This window comes from Ammodytes marinus, assembly GCF_949987685.1.
Source record: "Ammodytes marinus genome assembly, chromosome: 9".
Taxonomy (NCBI): Eukaryota; Metazoa; Chordata; class Actinopteri; order Uranoscopiformes; family Ammodytidae; genus Ammodytes; species Ammodytes marinus.
Genome location: NC_137213.1, coordinates 30287748 through 30303942, shown reverse-complemented (window position 1 = coordinate 30303942; position 16195 = coordinate 30287748). Strand labels below are relative to the sequence as shown.

At 39.1% G+C, this 16195-nt stretch overlaps 2 protein-coding genes across 2 annotated transcripts in view; one reads left to right on the top strand and one right to left on the bottom strand.

The window, feature by feature from the left end:
• Nucleotides 1-3397, top strand: part of ranbp9 (RAN binding protein 9) — a 29963-nt gene extending 26566 nt beyond the window's left edge. The window contains exon 13 of the mRNA XM_080033903.1: nucleotides 1-3397. This exon is cut by the window's left edge and continues 975 nt beyond it. The gene's annotated coding sequence lies outside the window, so the exon portion shown is untranslated.
• A 788-nt stretch (nucleotides 3398-4185) lies between these two features.
• nol7 (nucleolar protein 7) lies at nucleotides 4186-16151 on the bottom strand. The gene is made up of 8 exons (XM_080034809.1): nucleotides 15956-16151; nucleotides 15167-15227; nucleotides 14625-14680; nucleotides 14512-14537; nucleotides 8937-8982; nucleotides 8449-8570; nucleotides 5918-5995; nucleotides 4186-5315 (listed from the first exon to the last, which is right to left on the bottom strand). Exons 1-8 carry the CDS (start codon nucleotides 16144-16146, stop codon nucleotides 5242-5244), a joined length of 654 nt encoding a protein of 217 aa, XP_079890935.1. The 5' UTR covers nucleotides 16147-16151; the 3' UTR covers nucleotides 4186-5241.
• Between the last annotated feature and the right edge of the window lie 44 nt (nucleotides 16152-16195).

Below are 16195 nucleotides of genomic sequence, written 5' to 3'. Positions count from 1 at the left end.
TTGTGGACTCTCTATAGACCCCCAGGCCCCTCTGTGTGTGTGTGTGTGTGTGAGGACCCTAGTCTAATATAAAAGAGGGGGGAAAAATAAGACAAGAAAACAACATACGAGTGAGTGACCGCCAACCTTTAAACGTGGTTCCTGTAAACGCGCACATAGCACACGCAAAACACGGAGGCAGGCTGATGCTGAAAAGTCTCCAATGAGGCTATGTTAGGGACAGTCTAAAACCCCCTCGCTCCCACCCCCCTTTCTGCACCAACCAACCCCCCCCCCCCTTAACCCTCTATCCCACCCAACACACACTCACTTCAGGACGGCTACGGAGGTTTGTGTGACGCATGTGGAGTCTCGGGACTTTCGAGGATGCCACAAAGAATCTACAGTCTGGACTCAAATGTTTCCCTGTTTTTAACCATTTTTTGTTTCGTTTAGTTTTTGTTTTTCATGGGTGATTTAGGGGGGAGGGGGGATTGGCGGGGAGGGGGTGGCTACCTGGCTCTTGTTTTGTTTTAATTTTTTTCCAGGTTTACAAAGGCATGGTGCAGAAGATGACGAATATTATTATTATATTATTATTATTATTCTAATGATCATATTATTAATTATTGTTACTTGCATTCACAGTATATTTGTTGAGCGCCAGCAAGAGCAAGTTTCCACCGACTTATTACAAATAAAGTTCCCCGATTCCCAACGATTTTACCGGTGAGACGAGCGTGTGTACATGTTAACGTTTATATATGAATTTAACAAAAATGGAAAATATATCAATAGAGTGAGATATTTAGTTATCAAATGAAAGGAAATCCTTGAAAAAAAACTGACAAAAAAAAACAACATACCCACCACCCCTTTAATGCTTTGTGTACTGACACCAGTTACTCGTGCAGCGCTGGTTTGATCCTAGTGTGTGTTCACGTTTTTTTTTTCTGTTTTTCTTGACGGCAGGGTTCCTATGCAGGTTTATATTTCCACCATTTCTAGATCTGTGGAATTTCAGAAGAAAAAAAAACATTCAATTTGACATATTTTGGTTTTGGAAAACGTTTGAAAATAATTGAGATTTTAAAAAAAAAGAGTCTTGAAACTCTTCAACTGTTAAAATGAAGAGGTTGGGAAAACTCAACATTTTAAAGCAACTTTCTGCAGTAGTTTTTAGAGATTTTAGGATATAAAAGTAGTAAGTTTGAAGGGAAATTGCCTACATTTGAGCCAACCAATTAAAATGTTTGAGTTCTACATTTATTAAAATTTCAAACAATAGCAGTTGTGCTAACTAATTCTTTTTTTTTTTTTGGCATTTTTATGCTTTATTGATAGTGTAGAGACAGAGTTGAAATGGGGCAGAGAGGGGAGTGACATGCAGAGAACGACCGCGGGCTGGAATCGAACCCGGGTCCGCTACAAACAAAACCAAGTCGGTGTTAAAACTGTCTGAACCAAAAAAATAAGTTGGCCCAACTTTTTGTGTGTAGAACTCAAAACTTGGAAGTCTTAACATAATATATGACAGATTTTCATTATGTATGAATGATAAGTTATCTCGGCAAAAGATAACGAGTTGGCTCAAATGTTGTCAGTTTGACTTCAAACTTAATACTCTTAGTTTTATCCTCAACTCAAAAATACAATGCAGACACTTGCCTTGAAATTTTTAGTTTTCCGAACTGATTGATTTTTCCAGTGTGGACAAAATATCTAATGTGAACCCTGTGTAGGAGCCCTGTGATAACCTCTGTTTCTCTCTCTCTCTCTGTGTCTCTCTCTCTCCCTCTGTCTCTCTCTCTCTCTCTCTCTCTCTCTCTCTCTCTCTCTAACCCCCCCCCCCAGCTGCACAGCAGGTTTGATGCAAACATTGTCTATCTTTATTTTCGTATCGATGTCTATGCTAAAGAATCCCCCCTAACACACAAAGAACTCAGGAGCCCAAACGTCCCTTTGTTCCCCCGCTTTGGTTTAGAAAAGAAAGGTCCTCAAATACAGTTTTATTTTATTTTCACTTACATTTTTATTTTAAAACTTACACAGACAGTCCACAGTGAAAATAACACAGTAAACAAGAAAACTAAACAAAAAAATTGGTTTGGGAGTTACATTTCTAGCAGTAAGTGGACTCACTTTTAATTTAAAATGTTATTTTATATCATATTAGCAGCACAACGACGGGCTTTTCAGACTTGGAACTAAGACCAGAAAAAACAGCAAAACTGAACTGCTGTGAAATAAACCCTCTAACCTTTTTGATTTATAGTCAAAAATAATCTTTCTACTAAATATGTTATTTTTCAGAAGAGGTCAAAGGTGTTTTTTGATGGGACATATTCGTGGAAAGATTTCAAAGCTTAAATTTGATTGTTTTTATTTGATCTTCTGAGAACCATTAGCCAGACATTACAGCCTCTACACCCTGATACAAGAATTTACATTAAAGTGAAATGTTTTGCGACCAGACCAGTAGTACTTTTTTTTTTTTTACCTCGACAAGTCTATGAAGAATGCACGAACTTGAGCATGTGGAAGTAAAAAATAAATAAAATAAGTAATACTAGTGTCTTCACAGGAACATTTAAGTTGGTTGATACATAGATGGATTGATAGATAGATGGATAAACTTTATACCAGACTAAGGTCCATAAAAAAATACATACAAAAAAAAACAGACAATACAAAAAAAAGTAGGTTTAATTTGCAGTCTACTTATTTTAATATTTCTAAACTTGCTGTTGAAATGGCATTCAAGTTTGAAAAGCCCTTGTGTCTGCAGTTATCATCCTTCCATCCGGCCCATCTTGTATTTAAATAAAACGAGAACCCCATTAAAGAAACAAGCATTCAGTATTGTCAACTGCACTGTGGCTGCTACATTTACAAAAATAAAAGAACCAAATACTTTAGGACGATGGACATTTTGCAGCTGTCTTAAAAACCGGACACGTCATCATTCATGTTTCTCTCCCGTTGGGTCCAGAGGTGACTTGCTATTCTCACGGCTCTATTCTTTTCTGTAACCTTTTTTGTTTAGTCTACTTTTATTTTATTTTATCCAATCGCAAAGCAAGTCACGGCATCGTTTTAGAAAAAAAAAACTATGTAGACAAAAGTGTCAGTTGTCTCTTTCTGAGTAAAGGTCTGAAACCTATGCATGCCATAGTAAAGTGGTGGTAAGATCAAGTTAGATGTCTTTTAATTTTATTTTATTATTTTTCTGTTTTCTCCTTCGTTTTTTTTAGCCAGTTCACGGTGTGTGTATAAAACAATTTAAAAAAAGAGGAAGATGTCAAACCAGTAAGTTGTCCACTGCTGACTTAATGTGTGTCCATTTGGAGAAAAAAAAAAAAAAAAAGTGCAATTTGTGTGAGGGTGAAAAGATTTATATTAAAAATTACAAAATTATGATGATGGCGCTTGTTTGGATGCTGCATGGGGCTTGGAGCTGAAGTATTATTTTCGATAATCAACAGAGGGGGGGGGGGAAAAATCCACCTTAAAAACATAGTTGTGGGGGCGCCCTTAGCTCAGTTGGTAGGGCGTCCCCCCCATGGGCCTCGGCCAGCAGCGGACCCGGGTTCGATTCCAGCCCGTGGTCGTTCTCTGCATGTCACTCCCCTCTCTGCCCCATTTCAACTCTATCTCTACACTATCAATAGCATTAAAAAAAATGCCAAAAAATATCTTTAAAAAAAAAAACATAGTTGTGATTTCTGGGGCCTTTTAATAACTAACTCAGTATAGACAATGTATAGCTAGACGATTATTTAAGAATAGTTGATAAAAATGTGTAAATGAGAAGTTCGATGAAGCCAAAGTGTTCAAAACTTTTGACATTATCTCAAAAGGGAACTTGTTTTTCTAAGTAAGTGAAAACATACATTTGCTTATTTTCGTTGAGATATGCACCAAGACTTTACAGGTTTTTTAAATAGTTAAAAATGGAAATTATGTTAATTGGAAATTAAGTAAAATTTGAATAGTCAATTGAACATAATGGCATTTCATTCTTGATTTTAAAGGAACCTAGTTAAGGCCGTTTCATGGTTTTCAACATCTCTTCCTTGGCAATATCTTGAGTTAAGAAATGAATTGTGTTGAATCTATTACTCAACTGATATTAGTTGAAAAAGGAAATAGTAGATGGCTGTACATGTGACGAGATCATTTTTACACTTGAATACTTTATTATTGTGTTTGAAGAAAATAAGTATTTGAATTCAGAAAGAAAAAAACGATCTCAGCAACGAGATGAATATAAAGATTATCATTACAGATTTAAATCAAAACTTTAAAACACGTCCAGTTCATGAGCACAAGAGGTTTTCAGGTTTTGGAGTTTGGGACCTCTGACGCTGTGGAAAAGGCCACGATCTCATCCTGAACAGCCTCCCTCAAAAACAAGTCTCAATCACTCGCTTGAATTTCTGTGATGAAGTGAATTGAACTGGATTCAGGCTGCTGCCGACAGAGACAACGTTGAGTTAATATCACTGGTTGTCCAAAGTGTGTCCCGGCCTTAAAAAAAAAGCCTTAAAAAAACGTCTTCCTCCGTGTACACTTATAATTGAATCTGCACACAGACCCTGCGTTCCAAATCACATACCTTTTTCTTTTTACTATAAGCAGTTTGCCAGTTAACAACTTTCAACATGCAACATCTGGGTATTTTTCAGCATTTACATACTACATTTCAAATGCAATTGGATGCAGGCTAGTAGGATATCCTGGTATTTTTTTTTCCAGCATTACAGCCAGGTACATACTGCATTTCAATTCATGTATTGGGGAGATCCTAAATCATTTTCTGGCGTTCTACATAGCATGAAAGTATGGAGATACAGCTTTGGAAAAAAATTAAGAGACCACTCCAAATGTTCAGTGTCTCTACTCTTTGTTTGGCATATGTATGAGTATAATTAACATTTTGGTTTTATAATATAAACTACTGACAACATTTCTACCAAATTCACAATAGAGATATTGTCATTTAGAGCATTTTCAATAAGTAATGTAGAGATAAAGATTGAAGAAAAATCCAGACAGGTCTCTTAATTTTTTCCAGGGCTGTATTTTGGAAATGCAATGGGATGTACTAGGACATCTGGGTATTTTCCAGCATTACAGGCAAGGTACAAACTGCATTTTAAATCATGTATTTGGGACATCCTAAATCGTTTTCTGGCGTTCTACATAGCATGGAAGTATGGGTATACTATATATTGGAACGCAGGGAGAGTGTGTGTTCGGTCAAGAGGAGGGAATCTGTTGCTTGTGAATCCAACGCTTCTTCATCTTCTCGGCTTTGGCTTTTTCCTTCGAGGCTGAAAAACAGAAAACCTCATGAATATAACGTTTACACCATCTGAACAAAATCTTTTTATTTTTAAACGGAATATTCTGAATATAAATAAACTTGGATGATGGAAGGTAATGTACAATAAATAATTGAATTCTAAACTGAATTTAAATAAAATCTGTCCTTAGAGTGAGCAGTTCAAACGAAAGAGACAAAGGGTTATTATATAGAGACTGAATCTTGGTCTCTCAATATGTTTCCATCGTCTTGTCAATTCAATTATCTGATATTTTCCAACAACAAAAAAATTATGTGAAAAAATCTGGCGAAAGTGCATCTCAATCCAACATCTTTAATGCATCTGGAAACCTGGTCTAATCTAAAATAGTAAAAATCCATTTTTATCAAAGTTGGGTGTAAGGGGATTATAAATGTTTGTATAACAAAGAAAATTTTATAAAAATAATTTATGAAAAAAAAAAGTTGGGTGTCAGAAAAATCGTAATAAATGTTCAAAAATATTATAAAACTTCCTCTGAATAAAAACAATGGAATTTGATATTTATTTTTTTAAATGCCAGTGCAGATTTTTCTTCCGTTGTCTATGATTTATTGTGCTGAACTTACCCCAGTCTTTCTTGACAAACTGAACCGCTGGCGTTTTATTCCTGCCTTTCTTGCTCTCGAGGGAGAGCAGCTCGTTACCTGAAAAGAGAACACAGACACATGAGGGTAAAAGCGATAACCTTAAGCAGAAAAACCTTGGTTTGAGGGGGATCAGGGTATTGCGATTTCAGCTCTGAAATTTGTTATTTTGATTAAAATGTCAACAAAATCCTTTTATTTTTAAACATATAGGATATTTTAAACATAAATAATTGAATTATAATAAACTAAATTTAAATAAAAGCAGTCCTTTAAGTGAGCAGCTCAACAAGGTTTTAAGAGACACTCAATTTCTACACATAAACAAACTTGTATGTTAACATTAAGATCACATAAGAAGTATGTGATTTGGAACCAAGCAGGGTTCAACATAACTTTTTTTTCCTACTGGCCCGTCGGGTCAGTGGATCCGAGTTTTACTGGCCCCTTGTATATTTTCACTGGCCCTGCACACACTTTTTTTTTCTTCATAATTTAGTGTCAATAATTATAATACCTGTATTAGAAAAATAAAGAAAGATAACCAGATCTAAAGGGAATATCTATTCTGTAACAGTATAGATATTCCCTTTAGATTTGGTTATTTTTCTTTTAGTTAATTATATGAAATGTTGATATTGCTCATACACATAATATAAAACCAGGCAAACATATTGAATTAGAAGCCTACATCTAAAAGTATGTTGAAAGAGTCGGCCAGTATTTTAAAGTCCAGTAGTTTGATGGTTGTTTTTATTCTTGAATTTGGGCAGTTTAATGAATAGTTCACTTGCAGAAGTCATGATCAAACATAAAAAAAAACAAGAAATGAAGGTCTGATCATTCTTTGTGGTGTGGTAGGCTGTTTTTATTACTTTCTCTATATGCATTAGGGATGTGAATGTGTCGACCGAATGACCGGTTTTCCACTTGCGCTCAAGTTGACTTTAAAAATAGAATAGAAATCCGAAAATCAGTGGGTTATGCCGTTTTTTTAATGGGAGATTTCACCGTGTATGTGAGTTCACGTCTGGTCGTGAGCGCACTGCAGGAGTGTCACTTCTCCATGAAGTGTCAGCTTCACATAAGAGTCCGGTGTGGGACCATTTTTTCAAACTATTGATAAAAAACAATGCAGTGCAAAATATGCAGCATAAGTTAAACGCTCGTCTAAGACTATGACGTTAAATCACCTTAGAAACACACAATGCCTTCGTCCGATCACAGCAGCGTTTCACCGTGTGATCTCGCCAGCGAGTGAGCCGCCGCGCAGATGAACTGTGGTTTGTGGCTAAAATAATAACCGGGGATATTCTCCCCGTTAGCGATTTCAATGGGAAAGACTTCCGCGATCTGACTGAATGTCTCGAGCCTGAAAACACAGTGCCAAACTGCGCGACTATAGGCTAGGCTACTGTACAGTGAGCGGAGTCCCTCCGTTCGTTTCTGTCTACAACCGACACAATCACCGGAGACGCATTCACAGCGTTTAAATAACGCCTCTCATTTGTATTACCATTGGGGCTTGGATGCAAATACTGTAACATTACGGCGGCAGCTAAAGGAAAAGCGCAGTTATCATTTTCTGCACCTCAACCTCTGCTGTGGGAAGAAAGAAAGGGGGCAAAGCAAGTCGATTGATTTGTCGACTCGCAGGCGGACAGTAGGCAGCTCTGCCAACGGAGCGAGAGTGCACCCGCTTGTTGCCCCGCCTGTCAAAACACCCACGCTTCGGTGTCCACTGGCCTTTCATTAAAAAATATATTTTATATTAGGTTTATTATATTGAGTCTTAAATAAACACTGCTTTCATTCCGACTCTCAACGCGCATTTCAATGAACCATGATGTAGTCTACAAAAAGATACTGAACTGTGATTGGCCAGTCACTGGCCCGGGCGGGACAGTGACTGGCCAATCAACTTGCCCTGCATATAATTTTACTGGCCCCGGGCCATCGGGCTATACGTTATGTCGAACCCTGCCAAGGGTCTGCGTTCGGCATCCAGGTAGTTTTAAGCAAACTAATAACAAGAATCAGGACATCCTAAATCTTTAGTCTACCATACTAAATAGCAGAAAGTATTGGGATTGGAACACAGGCCCTGCGTTCCAAATCGCATACTCTTTATTTTTTTCTATTCTACATACTACATCTGACCATAAAAAGAATCTAGTTTGGACGCAGTATGCTACACTTGGGACATACTTTTACTTTACTTTATTTCATCATAACATTGCGCCTTGATCTTGCCTCTTGCTTTAATATCCGTCACATCCCCGTTTGTTTTCATATGGAGGCTTCGTCGATGTGACGTCACTTCTGGTTTGCAACTGGATTATGGCCAAATAGGATGCTGTTTTCAACACTAAAAATCTCAGCCGGATGTAGTAGGACATCCGGGTCTTTCTAACCATCCTACATCTGGCCACAAGAATCGGGACATCCTAAATCTTTTTTCTACATACTATATAGTAGAAAGTATTGGGATTGGAACTCAGAGTTTGTCTTACTGGTGGTCCTGCAGCTTCCCGCTCCGTAGAGTCTCGACTGGATGAAGTCTTCGGCCGTTTGCTGTTGGAACGAAGCCGTCTCTCGCTCCTTCACCGTCATCACCGTGTAGTTTCCCTTCAGACTGACAAACAATTTATACATTTTTATACGATTTATTACTTTTTGGGCATTTTTTTCTTTATTAGACAGTGTGGAGAGATAAAATGTGTCAGAGAGGGGAATGACATGCAGAGAACGACCCGGGCTGGATTGTAACCCGGGTCTGCTGTGAAGAGGACTGAGACTCTAACCACTACAACACAAGCACCCCCCTGCAAATTATACTTTAAATAAATGTACGAGTGTGATACTTCTATCGACCTACATGTTTAAATAAGTGGGCTCTGTCTAAAGCCCATTAAAATGATCTACTTCAAATGTTAGTTTTAGTAAGAACACTGGAATATTTTAATATAACAAATATGATACGGTGTTTAAATGTACATACTTTCTTGACCTTGGCGCCTTCTCCTCTACCTCCTCGTCCTCTTTAGCTGAAAACAGAATTCATACTGATGTGAATTAAGACTGTAAAGATAAATGTATATATCGTTATGATGAAACCAGTGATTTATAACCCTTATGTGAATCCATCCTTCTGGACAAGAGAGTCACCCTGCGTTCCAAATCACATACTTTTTATTTCTACTACACTACATACTAAAGTACAGAAGAGTTTTAGGGCCACAGACAGGAGAGAAAAAAAAATCAGATAAGGAAGATTTTTTTTTTTCATTATGTCAAGAAATGTCAAGAATAAAGGCAAGGCAAGGCAAGGCAAGGCAAGGCAAGGCAAGGCAAGGCAAGGCAAGGCAAGGCAAGGCAAGGCAAGGCAAGGCAAGTTTATTTATATAGCACAATTCAGACACAAGGCCACTCAAAGTGCTTTACAGGGGCAAGATTAGAATACATAAAACACATTATAAAACATTTAAAAGCGATTAAAAGAAGCAAATAAAAAATAAAAAAAATAAAAACATGAAAACTGGATTTAATAAAAGAAGCAAATAGAATGAAAATTGCAGGTTAAAATGGAAACAAAAAAGTCTTCAGACTCGATTTAAAAGAACTGAGAGTTGCAGCACACCTCAAGTTCTCTGGGAGTTTGTTCCAGATTGTTGGTGCATAAAAACTAAAAGCTGCTTCTCCTCGTTTAGTCCTAACTCTAGGGACTGTAAGTAGACCTGTCCCAGACGACCTAAGGGCTCTGGACGGTTCATAACTTATCAGCATATCAGTAATGTATTTTGGCCCTAAACCATTTAGTGCTTTATAAACCAACATCAGTATTTTGAAATCAATTCTTTGAGTGACTGGAAGCCAGTGTAAAGACCTCAGAACTGGGGTAATGTGATCCACTTTTTTGGTCCTAGTGAGGACTCGAGCAGCAGCGTTCTGAATTAGCTGAAGCTGTCTGATAGATTTTTTTGGAAGGCCAGCAAGGACACTGTTACAGTAGTCAAGTCTACTAAAGATAAATGCATGGACAAGTTTTTCTAAGTCTTGCTGAGACATAAGCCCTTTAATTCTTGATATGTTTTTTAGGTGGTAGTAGGCTGATTTATTAATTGATTTTATGTGTTTCTTGAAATTCAAGTCGGAGTCTACAACAACACCAAGATTTCTGGCTTGGGGTGTGGCTTCTAACATAACGGATGTAAGCTGTGCGCTGACTTTTAATTGTTCATCTTTGGCACCAAAGACAATTACTTCAGTTTTATCGTTGTTTAATTGAAGGAAATTTTGGCACATCCAATCATTGATTTGTTCAATGCACTTACTCAGTGCCTGTATCGGACTGTAGTCTCCTGGTGATATGGTTATGTAAATTTGTGTGTCGTCTGCATAATTATGGTAGCATAATTTGTTCTTATTCATAATCTGAGCTAGTGGGAGCATATAGATGTTAAATAGAAGAGGGCCAAGAATGGAACCTTGGGGGACCCCGCATTCAATATTTGTCCGCTCAGATGTGAAATTGCCTATTGACACATAGTAGTCTCTATCCTTTAAGTAGGATTCAAACCAGCTTAGTACAGTTCCAGAAAGTCCAACCCAGTTTGCTAGTCGATCTAGTAATATGCTGTGGTCAACTGTGTCAAAAGCGGCACTGAGGTCCAGTAAAACTAAGAGAGAACTTTTGCCACTGTCTGTGTTTAAGTGGATGTCATTGAGGACCTTAACCAGAGCAGTCTCAGTACTGTGGTGTTGTCGAAATCCTGACTGGAAGACATCAAAGCAGTTATTCATTGCTAAGTAGTTATTTAACTGTTGATAAACAGCTTTTTCAATGATTTTACTTAAGAATGGTAGGTTAGATATGGGCCTATAATTTTTCATGAGTGATGTATCTAGATTGGTCTTTTTTAGTAGTGGCTTGATGACTGCTGTTTTCAGGGCCTGTGGGAATACACCTGTCTGAAGGGACGTGTTGACAATTTGTAGAACATCTGAGGCCATACAGCTAAAAACAGTTTTAAAGAAGCCTGTGGGCAGAATGTCAAGGCAACAGGATGAGGAGTTCAGGTGTTGTATAATGTCCTCCAGGTTTTTGTGGTTTATAAGATAAAATTCTGTCATTGCATTTGAATTGATTTTATGAGGGAACACATATGTTGAACTTGGTATTGATGCAGTGACAGCTTGTCTAATTTTGTGAATTTTCTCAGTAAAGAAGGAGGCAAATTCATTGCAAGCCCTCGTGGAAAGATGCTCAGACGCTACTGGCACAGGAGGGTTTGTTAATCTGTCGACAGTAGCAAACAGGGCACGTGCATTGTTGTTGTTTTTGGTGATGATGTCAGAAAAGAAAGAATGCCTTGCATTTCTCAGTTCTGAGTTAAACGTGCACAGTTTCTCTTTGAAGATGTCATAATGAACCTGGAGATTTGTTTTTCGCCACCTGCGTTCTGCTTTACGGCACTCTCTTCTTTCTATTCTGACCTGCGGGGCATTTCTCCAAGGAGATCTTTTCTTACCAGAGACAACCTTCATCTTAATGGGCGCAATAGCATCTATAACACTTGTAATTTTGCCATTAAAGTTGTCTAAAAGCTCATTAACTGAGTTACAGGGGAGGGGTGGTATCGAAGAAAATGCTTGAATGAATGTTTCACTGGTATTTTCTGTAATATACCGCTTTTTGATTACTTTTGATTGATCAATTGTGTGCACAGACATTGTACTCTCAAAAAATAAACAGGAATGGTCCGTGAGGGGACCCATATCTGCCACAGTTATGTCTGAAATGTTCATTCCTCTGGAGATGATAAGGTCCAGCGTGTGCCCTTTGTTATGAGTTGGTTTGTCAACATGCTGATTTAGTCCAAAGTTGTCAAGGACACAGCACAGTTCTTTCGCACATCTATCCTCTGGTTTGTCAGTATGAATATTGAAATCTCCGACGATTAATACACAGTCAAACTCAGTACATATTACAGACAGCAGTTCAGTAAGTTCAACAAAAAAGCTTGTATTGTATTGAGGTGGCCTGTAAATACTAATGAAAATAGCTCTAGAGGCTGAATTTAACTGTAGAGCCACATACTCAAATGAATCAAAATTTCCATAAGACATCTTTTTGCATTGTAGAGATTCTTTAAACAGAATAGCAACCCCCCCGCCTTTTTTATGCACTCTGGATTCACTCACAAAATTGTAATTTGGGGGGGCGGACTCTATGAGAACAGCTGAGCTGTTATCTTGGTCTAACCAAGTTTCAGTTAAAAACATGAAATCAAGATTGTGCCTAGTAATAAGATCATTAATTAAAAATGTTTTTCCTGCCAAGGATCTGATGTTTAATAAAGCTACATTTAGTGTGTTCGAAACATGGTCACCCCGATTTATTTCAGCCAACTGTGGCTGAAGAGGAATACTTATCAGATTAGATACATTTGCAGGATTTAAGAGTTTCCTGTTTCTTGAGGTAAACCTTGAGAAACAGGGCCCCGGCTTATCTTGTGAGTCAAAGCCGGTAACTGTGTAGCCGCGGCCCGGTTCGTATCAACAAGTGCTTTTATTCCGTAAACGAGCAGCCCACTGCTGCTGCCGACGACGTAGCGGTGAGATCCGAGGGGGTGTGCGTGGAGGGGTGACGAGCCGGGCACTGTGGCTAAGATTGACGAGTTGTGGGGGGGTAGATGGGAGTTGTGGGGGGGTAGATGGGAGTTGTGGGGGGGTAGATGGACATCGAGGACGGGGAGTACGAACGATTTCCATGAACTCCGGCTCAGGAGAGGATTGAGAAAGGGTGAGTGTAGGAGAGAAAGGAGGAGAGAGAGGTCGGCTTGGTGATGACCTGCGGGGTCTAGGGGAGACGGGGATGGGTAGAGCCCCCTCCTCTCTGCCCTGATATCTCTCATGGTCTGAGCTGTCATCTGGGGCCGGCAGTTGTCCTTCGGCGCTGCTGCAATCCTGTGTTTTGGCTTTCTCCAGTATCTTGTCCTTGGCACGAACAGATGGGTGGCGCAGGACGTAGAACACATTTGATATGAATACTTCTAATCCTGTCTTATTTAGGCAGAGTCCATCTGTCTTAAAAAACTGGCTGCGGTTCCAGAAAGTGTTAAAATTGTCAATAAAATGCACTGAATGGTCGGGGCACGCAGCTGAAAGCCACGTGGTCAGTGCCAGCAATCTGGTGAATTTCTCAGTTCCTCTTCTGATTGGTGGCAGAGGACCACTGATATACACCTTAGCTTTCAGTGAGCTGACCGTGTTCAAGAGATCTTTAAAGTCCTGTTTCAACATTTCAGACTCCTGCTTTACAACATCATTAGATCCGATGTGCAGAATGATGTTCTTTACAGTTGTGTGAGCAGCTGCAATGTCCAGGATTCTTTTTTCTAAGTCAGATACCATATCATTTGGATAGCAGAGTACTTTGGTATCAACACTAAACATGCTTTTCATATCTCTAACAGAAAAGTCTCCAACAATTAGAGTTTTAGGCCCGGTTGTTAGCTTGGTTAGCCCGGTTGTTAGCTCTCTCTGTGGCTCTTGGCTTTCGGGCCTTACCTTGCGGTGTGAGGCTGCTGTGTTGTCATCAGAGGGAAATCCAGGGAGTTGTAACAGTGGGGTGAACCTATTTGACACTAGCACACTTGTTTGCTGGGGAAGTTTGTTGTTACGTCTCCCATTGGCAGCTATCCATTGCTGCGGCCTCCGGGGCACGGGGGTTGAGGAGGCATTGTGCCTAGGTGATAACGCAGGCCAGCTGTCCAGATCAGTCATCTCATGGCGCTCGGCCCTGCCGGTTATCCGTCCTCCCTTTTCCAATCTCTTTGGCTTTGCACCAAGACGATTCCAGGGAGGGTTATCACTGCCTTGAACACAGTCCTTCTGTTTCTTCGTAGCCTTGCTGGTGCTAGTTAGCTGTGCGTTAGCTCGATCTTGTCCACTGTTTTTAGTCACTGATAGAGTGGTGTCGTTCCCACATAGTCCATTCACTTCCACGTTCACTTCTATTCGATTCATTTTTGTTTCCAGTGCTGTAATCCTCTGTAGGAGTATTTGGTACTCCTCGTTTGATAAGGGAGGCATCTTGCTGCTAATTAGCTTTAGCTTAGCACCTCGCTTACAGTCACCACAGGCCTGTCCTGTTTGTAGGCCTCTTCACGTTCTGTTGAGGAGGTCGTAAAAGTTTCTAAAAATGCCTGTAGTATCTATTAAACAATAAAATTAATTATAGTCCCATTGATTTGTATGTATCCAGGAGCTGCTGCTAAATTTATGTTGACGAAAAAGAAGAATGTAAGCAAAAAGTGCAAGAGGAGGAGAGAGCAAACAGAAAAGCGTCTGCACAGTAGGAAAGCAGGAAGCAAGTAAGAGACGAATACTCCAAAATGCTATTGGAGTTAGTGGGGCATTTATGTATTTTCAGCATACTACAATTGCCTTGCATGTATTGGGACATCCTAAATCTTTTTGTGGCATACTAAATAGTAGGGAAGTATGGGGATTGGAATGCAGGGTCAGATAAATGTTGAGTGTAATTTGAGGAAATAAATTAGCTGCTTTACCTTCCTCCTCAGATTGTTTCAGCTTCCTGTAAAAACACAAAATAAAAGCAAAACGTTAAATATTTGATGATCAGAAACAAATTTTTTATTTTTTTTTAAAGTCCTGATCTTACTTTGAAGGCGCAGAGTCGATTTCCTCCAACACTTCCACCGGTAACAGTTTCCTTTTCTGTAGTAAAACAAAAAAATATATATATATTATTTTTTATTTTTAACCTTTATTTATACAGATAAATCCCATTGAGACCGAAGACCTGTTACCATTCACACACACATTCATACACCGATAGCAGGCTAACTATTGGGAGCAATTTAGGGTTCAGTGTCTTGCTCAGGGACACGTCCACATAATTCAACTTCGACTTCATTTAAAAAATAAAGGCTCTGGATATCTTTAACAGAGTCCGGCCGACAGCACACACACAGTTTGGACAGGTAGCGGACCATGAGTAACCATTCACTGATTTTGACAACAAGCATTCTTCAGAATTGATTACATCAACTTTAACACACACACACACACACACACACACACACACACACACACACACACACACACACACACACACACACACACACACACACACACACACACACACACACACACACACACACACACACACACACACACACACACACACACACACACACACACCTTCTGCTCCTGGAACAGCTCCTGTCTCTTCCTTCTCTTCTCTTTCAGCTGCTCCTTTTCCCTGCAGACATGAAAACAAACATGTCATTAAGTCGCCTGAAGAAATCCTGACTGAATAGTGAACAGATGTTTGTTGTAGCAGAACAGAATTTCCCCCATAAATTAGATTTAAGACCAAAGTTACAAAAACAAAACATTTAGAAAAATATTTAGCATAAACATGACTTCTTTGGTCCAGTGCAAAAGTGAGATCATACACTTAAAAAAAATAAGTTTGTTATTTAATTTGGGTAAATAAATTCACGGCCTTTCAAGACCCTCTAATAATAATTAATTCATTCTATTTTTGGCCCCAAAATGCGTTACTTTTCCTGGCCTATAAGGGACTGTAGAAAGTGGAACCCTGTCCTTAAACCAAACTCCTGTAAACAAATAGTCAAAACACAAAGTATCTTACTCTCACGCACATGTACATGCACCAAATATTTATGTTATACATCCTGGATTTATTGGAAGACACTCGTCATGTCGGCATTAATACAGTCAGTGCAAAAACAACGTTCGGTCAACTCAAAACTGCACATTGTGGTAGCGATGTTTTACATTTTGAAACGCAAATTTTATTAAATGTAAAGTGTCCTACCTACTAAATAAACCCGCCGAATTAACATAGGGTCCTTAAACAAATGACAAAATATTATGGATAACTAATTCTGGTTTATTTATTTGGCTAAATAGACCCAAAACAATCTTAAAAACAGATATATTTGAATGGAGTCTGGTACAAACCTTCTTGCCGTGTCCAGAGCCTGTTTCATGCTGCGTAACGCTTCCGCCTTTGAGTCTTCAAACGTGACCTCTTCGGGCCCTTCGTCGTCGCTTGACTCGAGCATTAAACTGAAATGTTCCGAGTTGTTTTTGTCCATTTCCAGCGGTTCTGAAGACCTAGCTGCTGTTTCTCCACGTTGTTTCTTCGCCATGTTGTCTGGACTGGTGGCTAGATTGCGTCATGACGTCACGCTGGGAAAA

Excerpts from the sequence above, each read along its gene's own strand:
- nol7 (XM_080034809.1), bottom strand. The coding sequence starts at position 16,146 with ATGGCGAAGAAACAACGTGGAGAAACAGCAGCTAGGTCTTCAGAACCG. Across the intron at positions 15,228-15,955 it reads GCTCTGGACACGGCAAGAAG|GGAAAAGGAGCAGCTGAAAG; the intron begins GTTTGTACCAGA and ends TCATGTCTGCAG. Across the intron at positions 8,983-14,511 it reads GAAACAATCTGAGGAGGAAG|CTAAAGAGGACGAGGAGGTA; the intron begins GTAAAGCAGCTA and ends TTCTGTTTTCAG.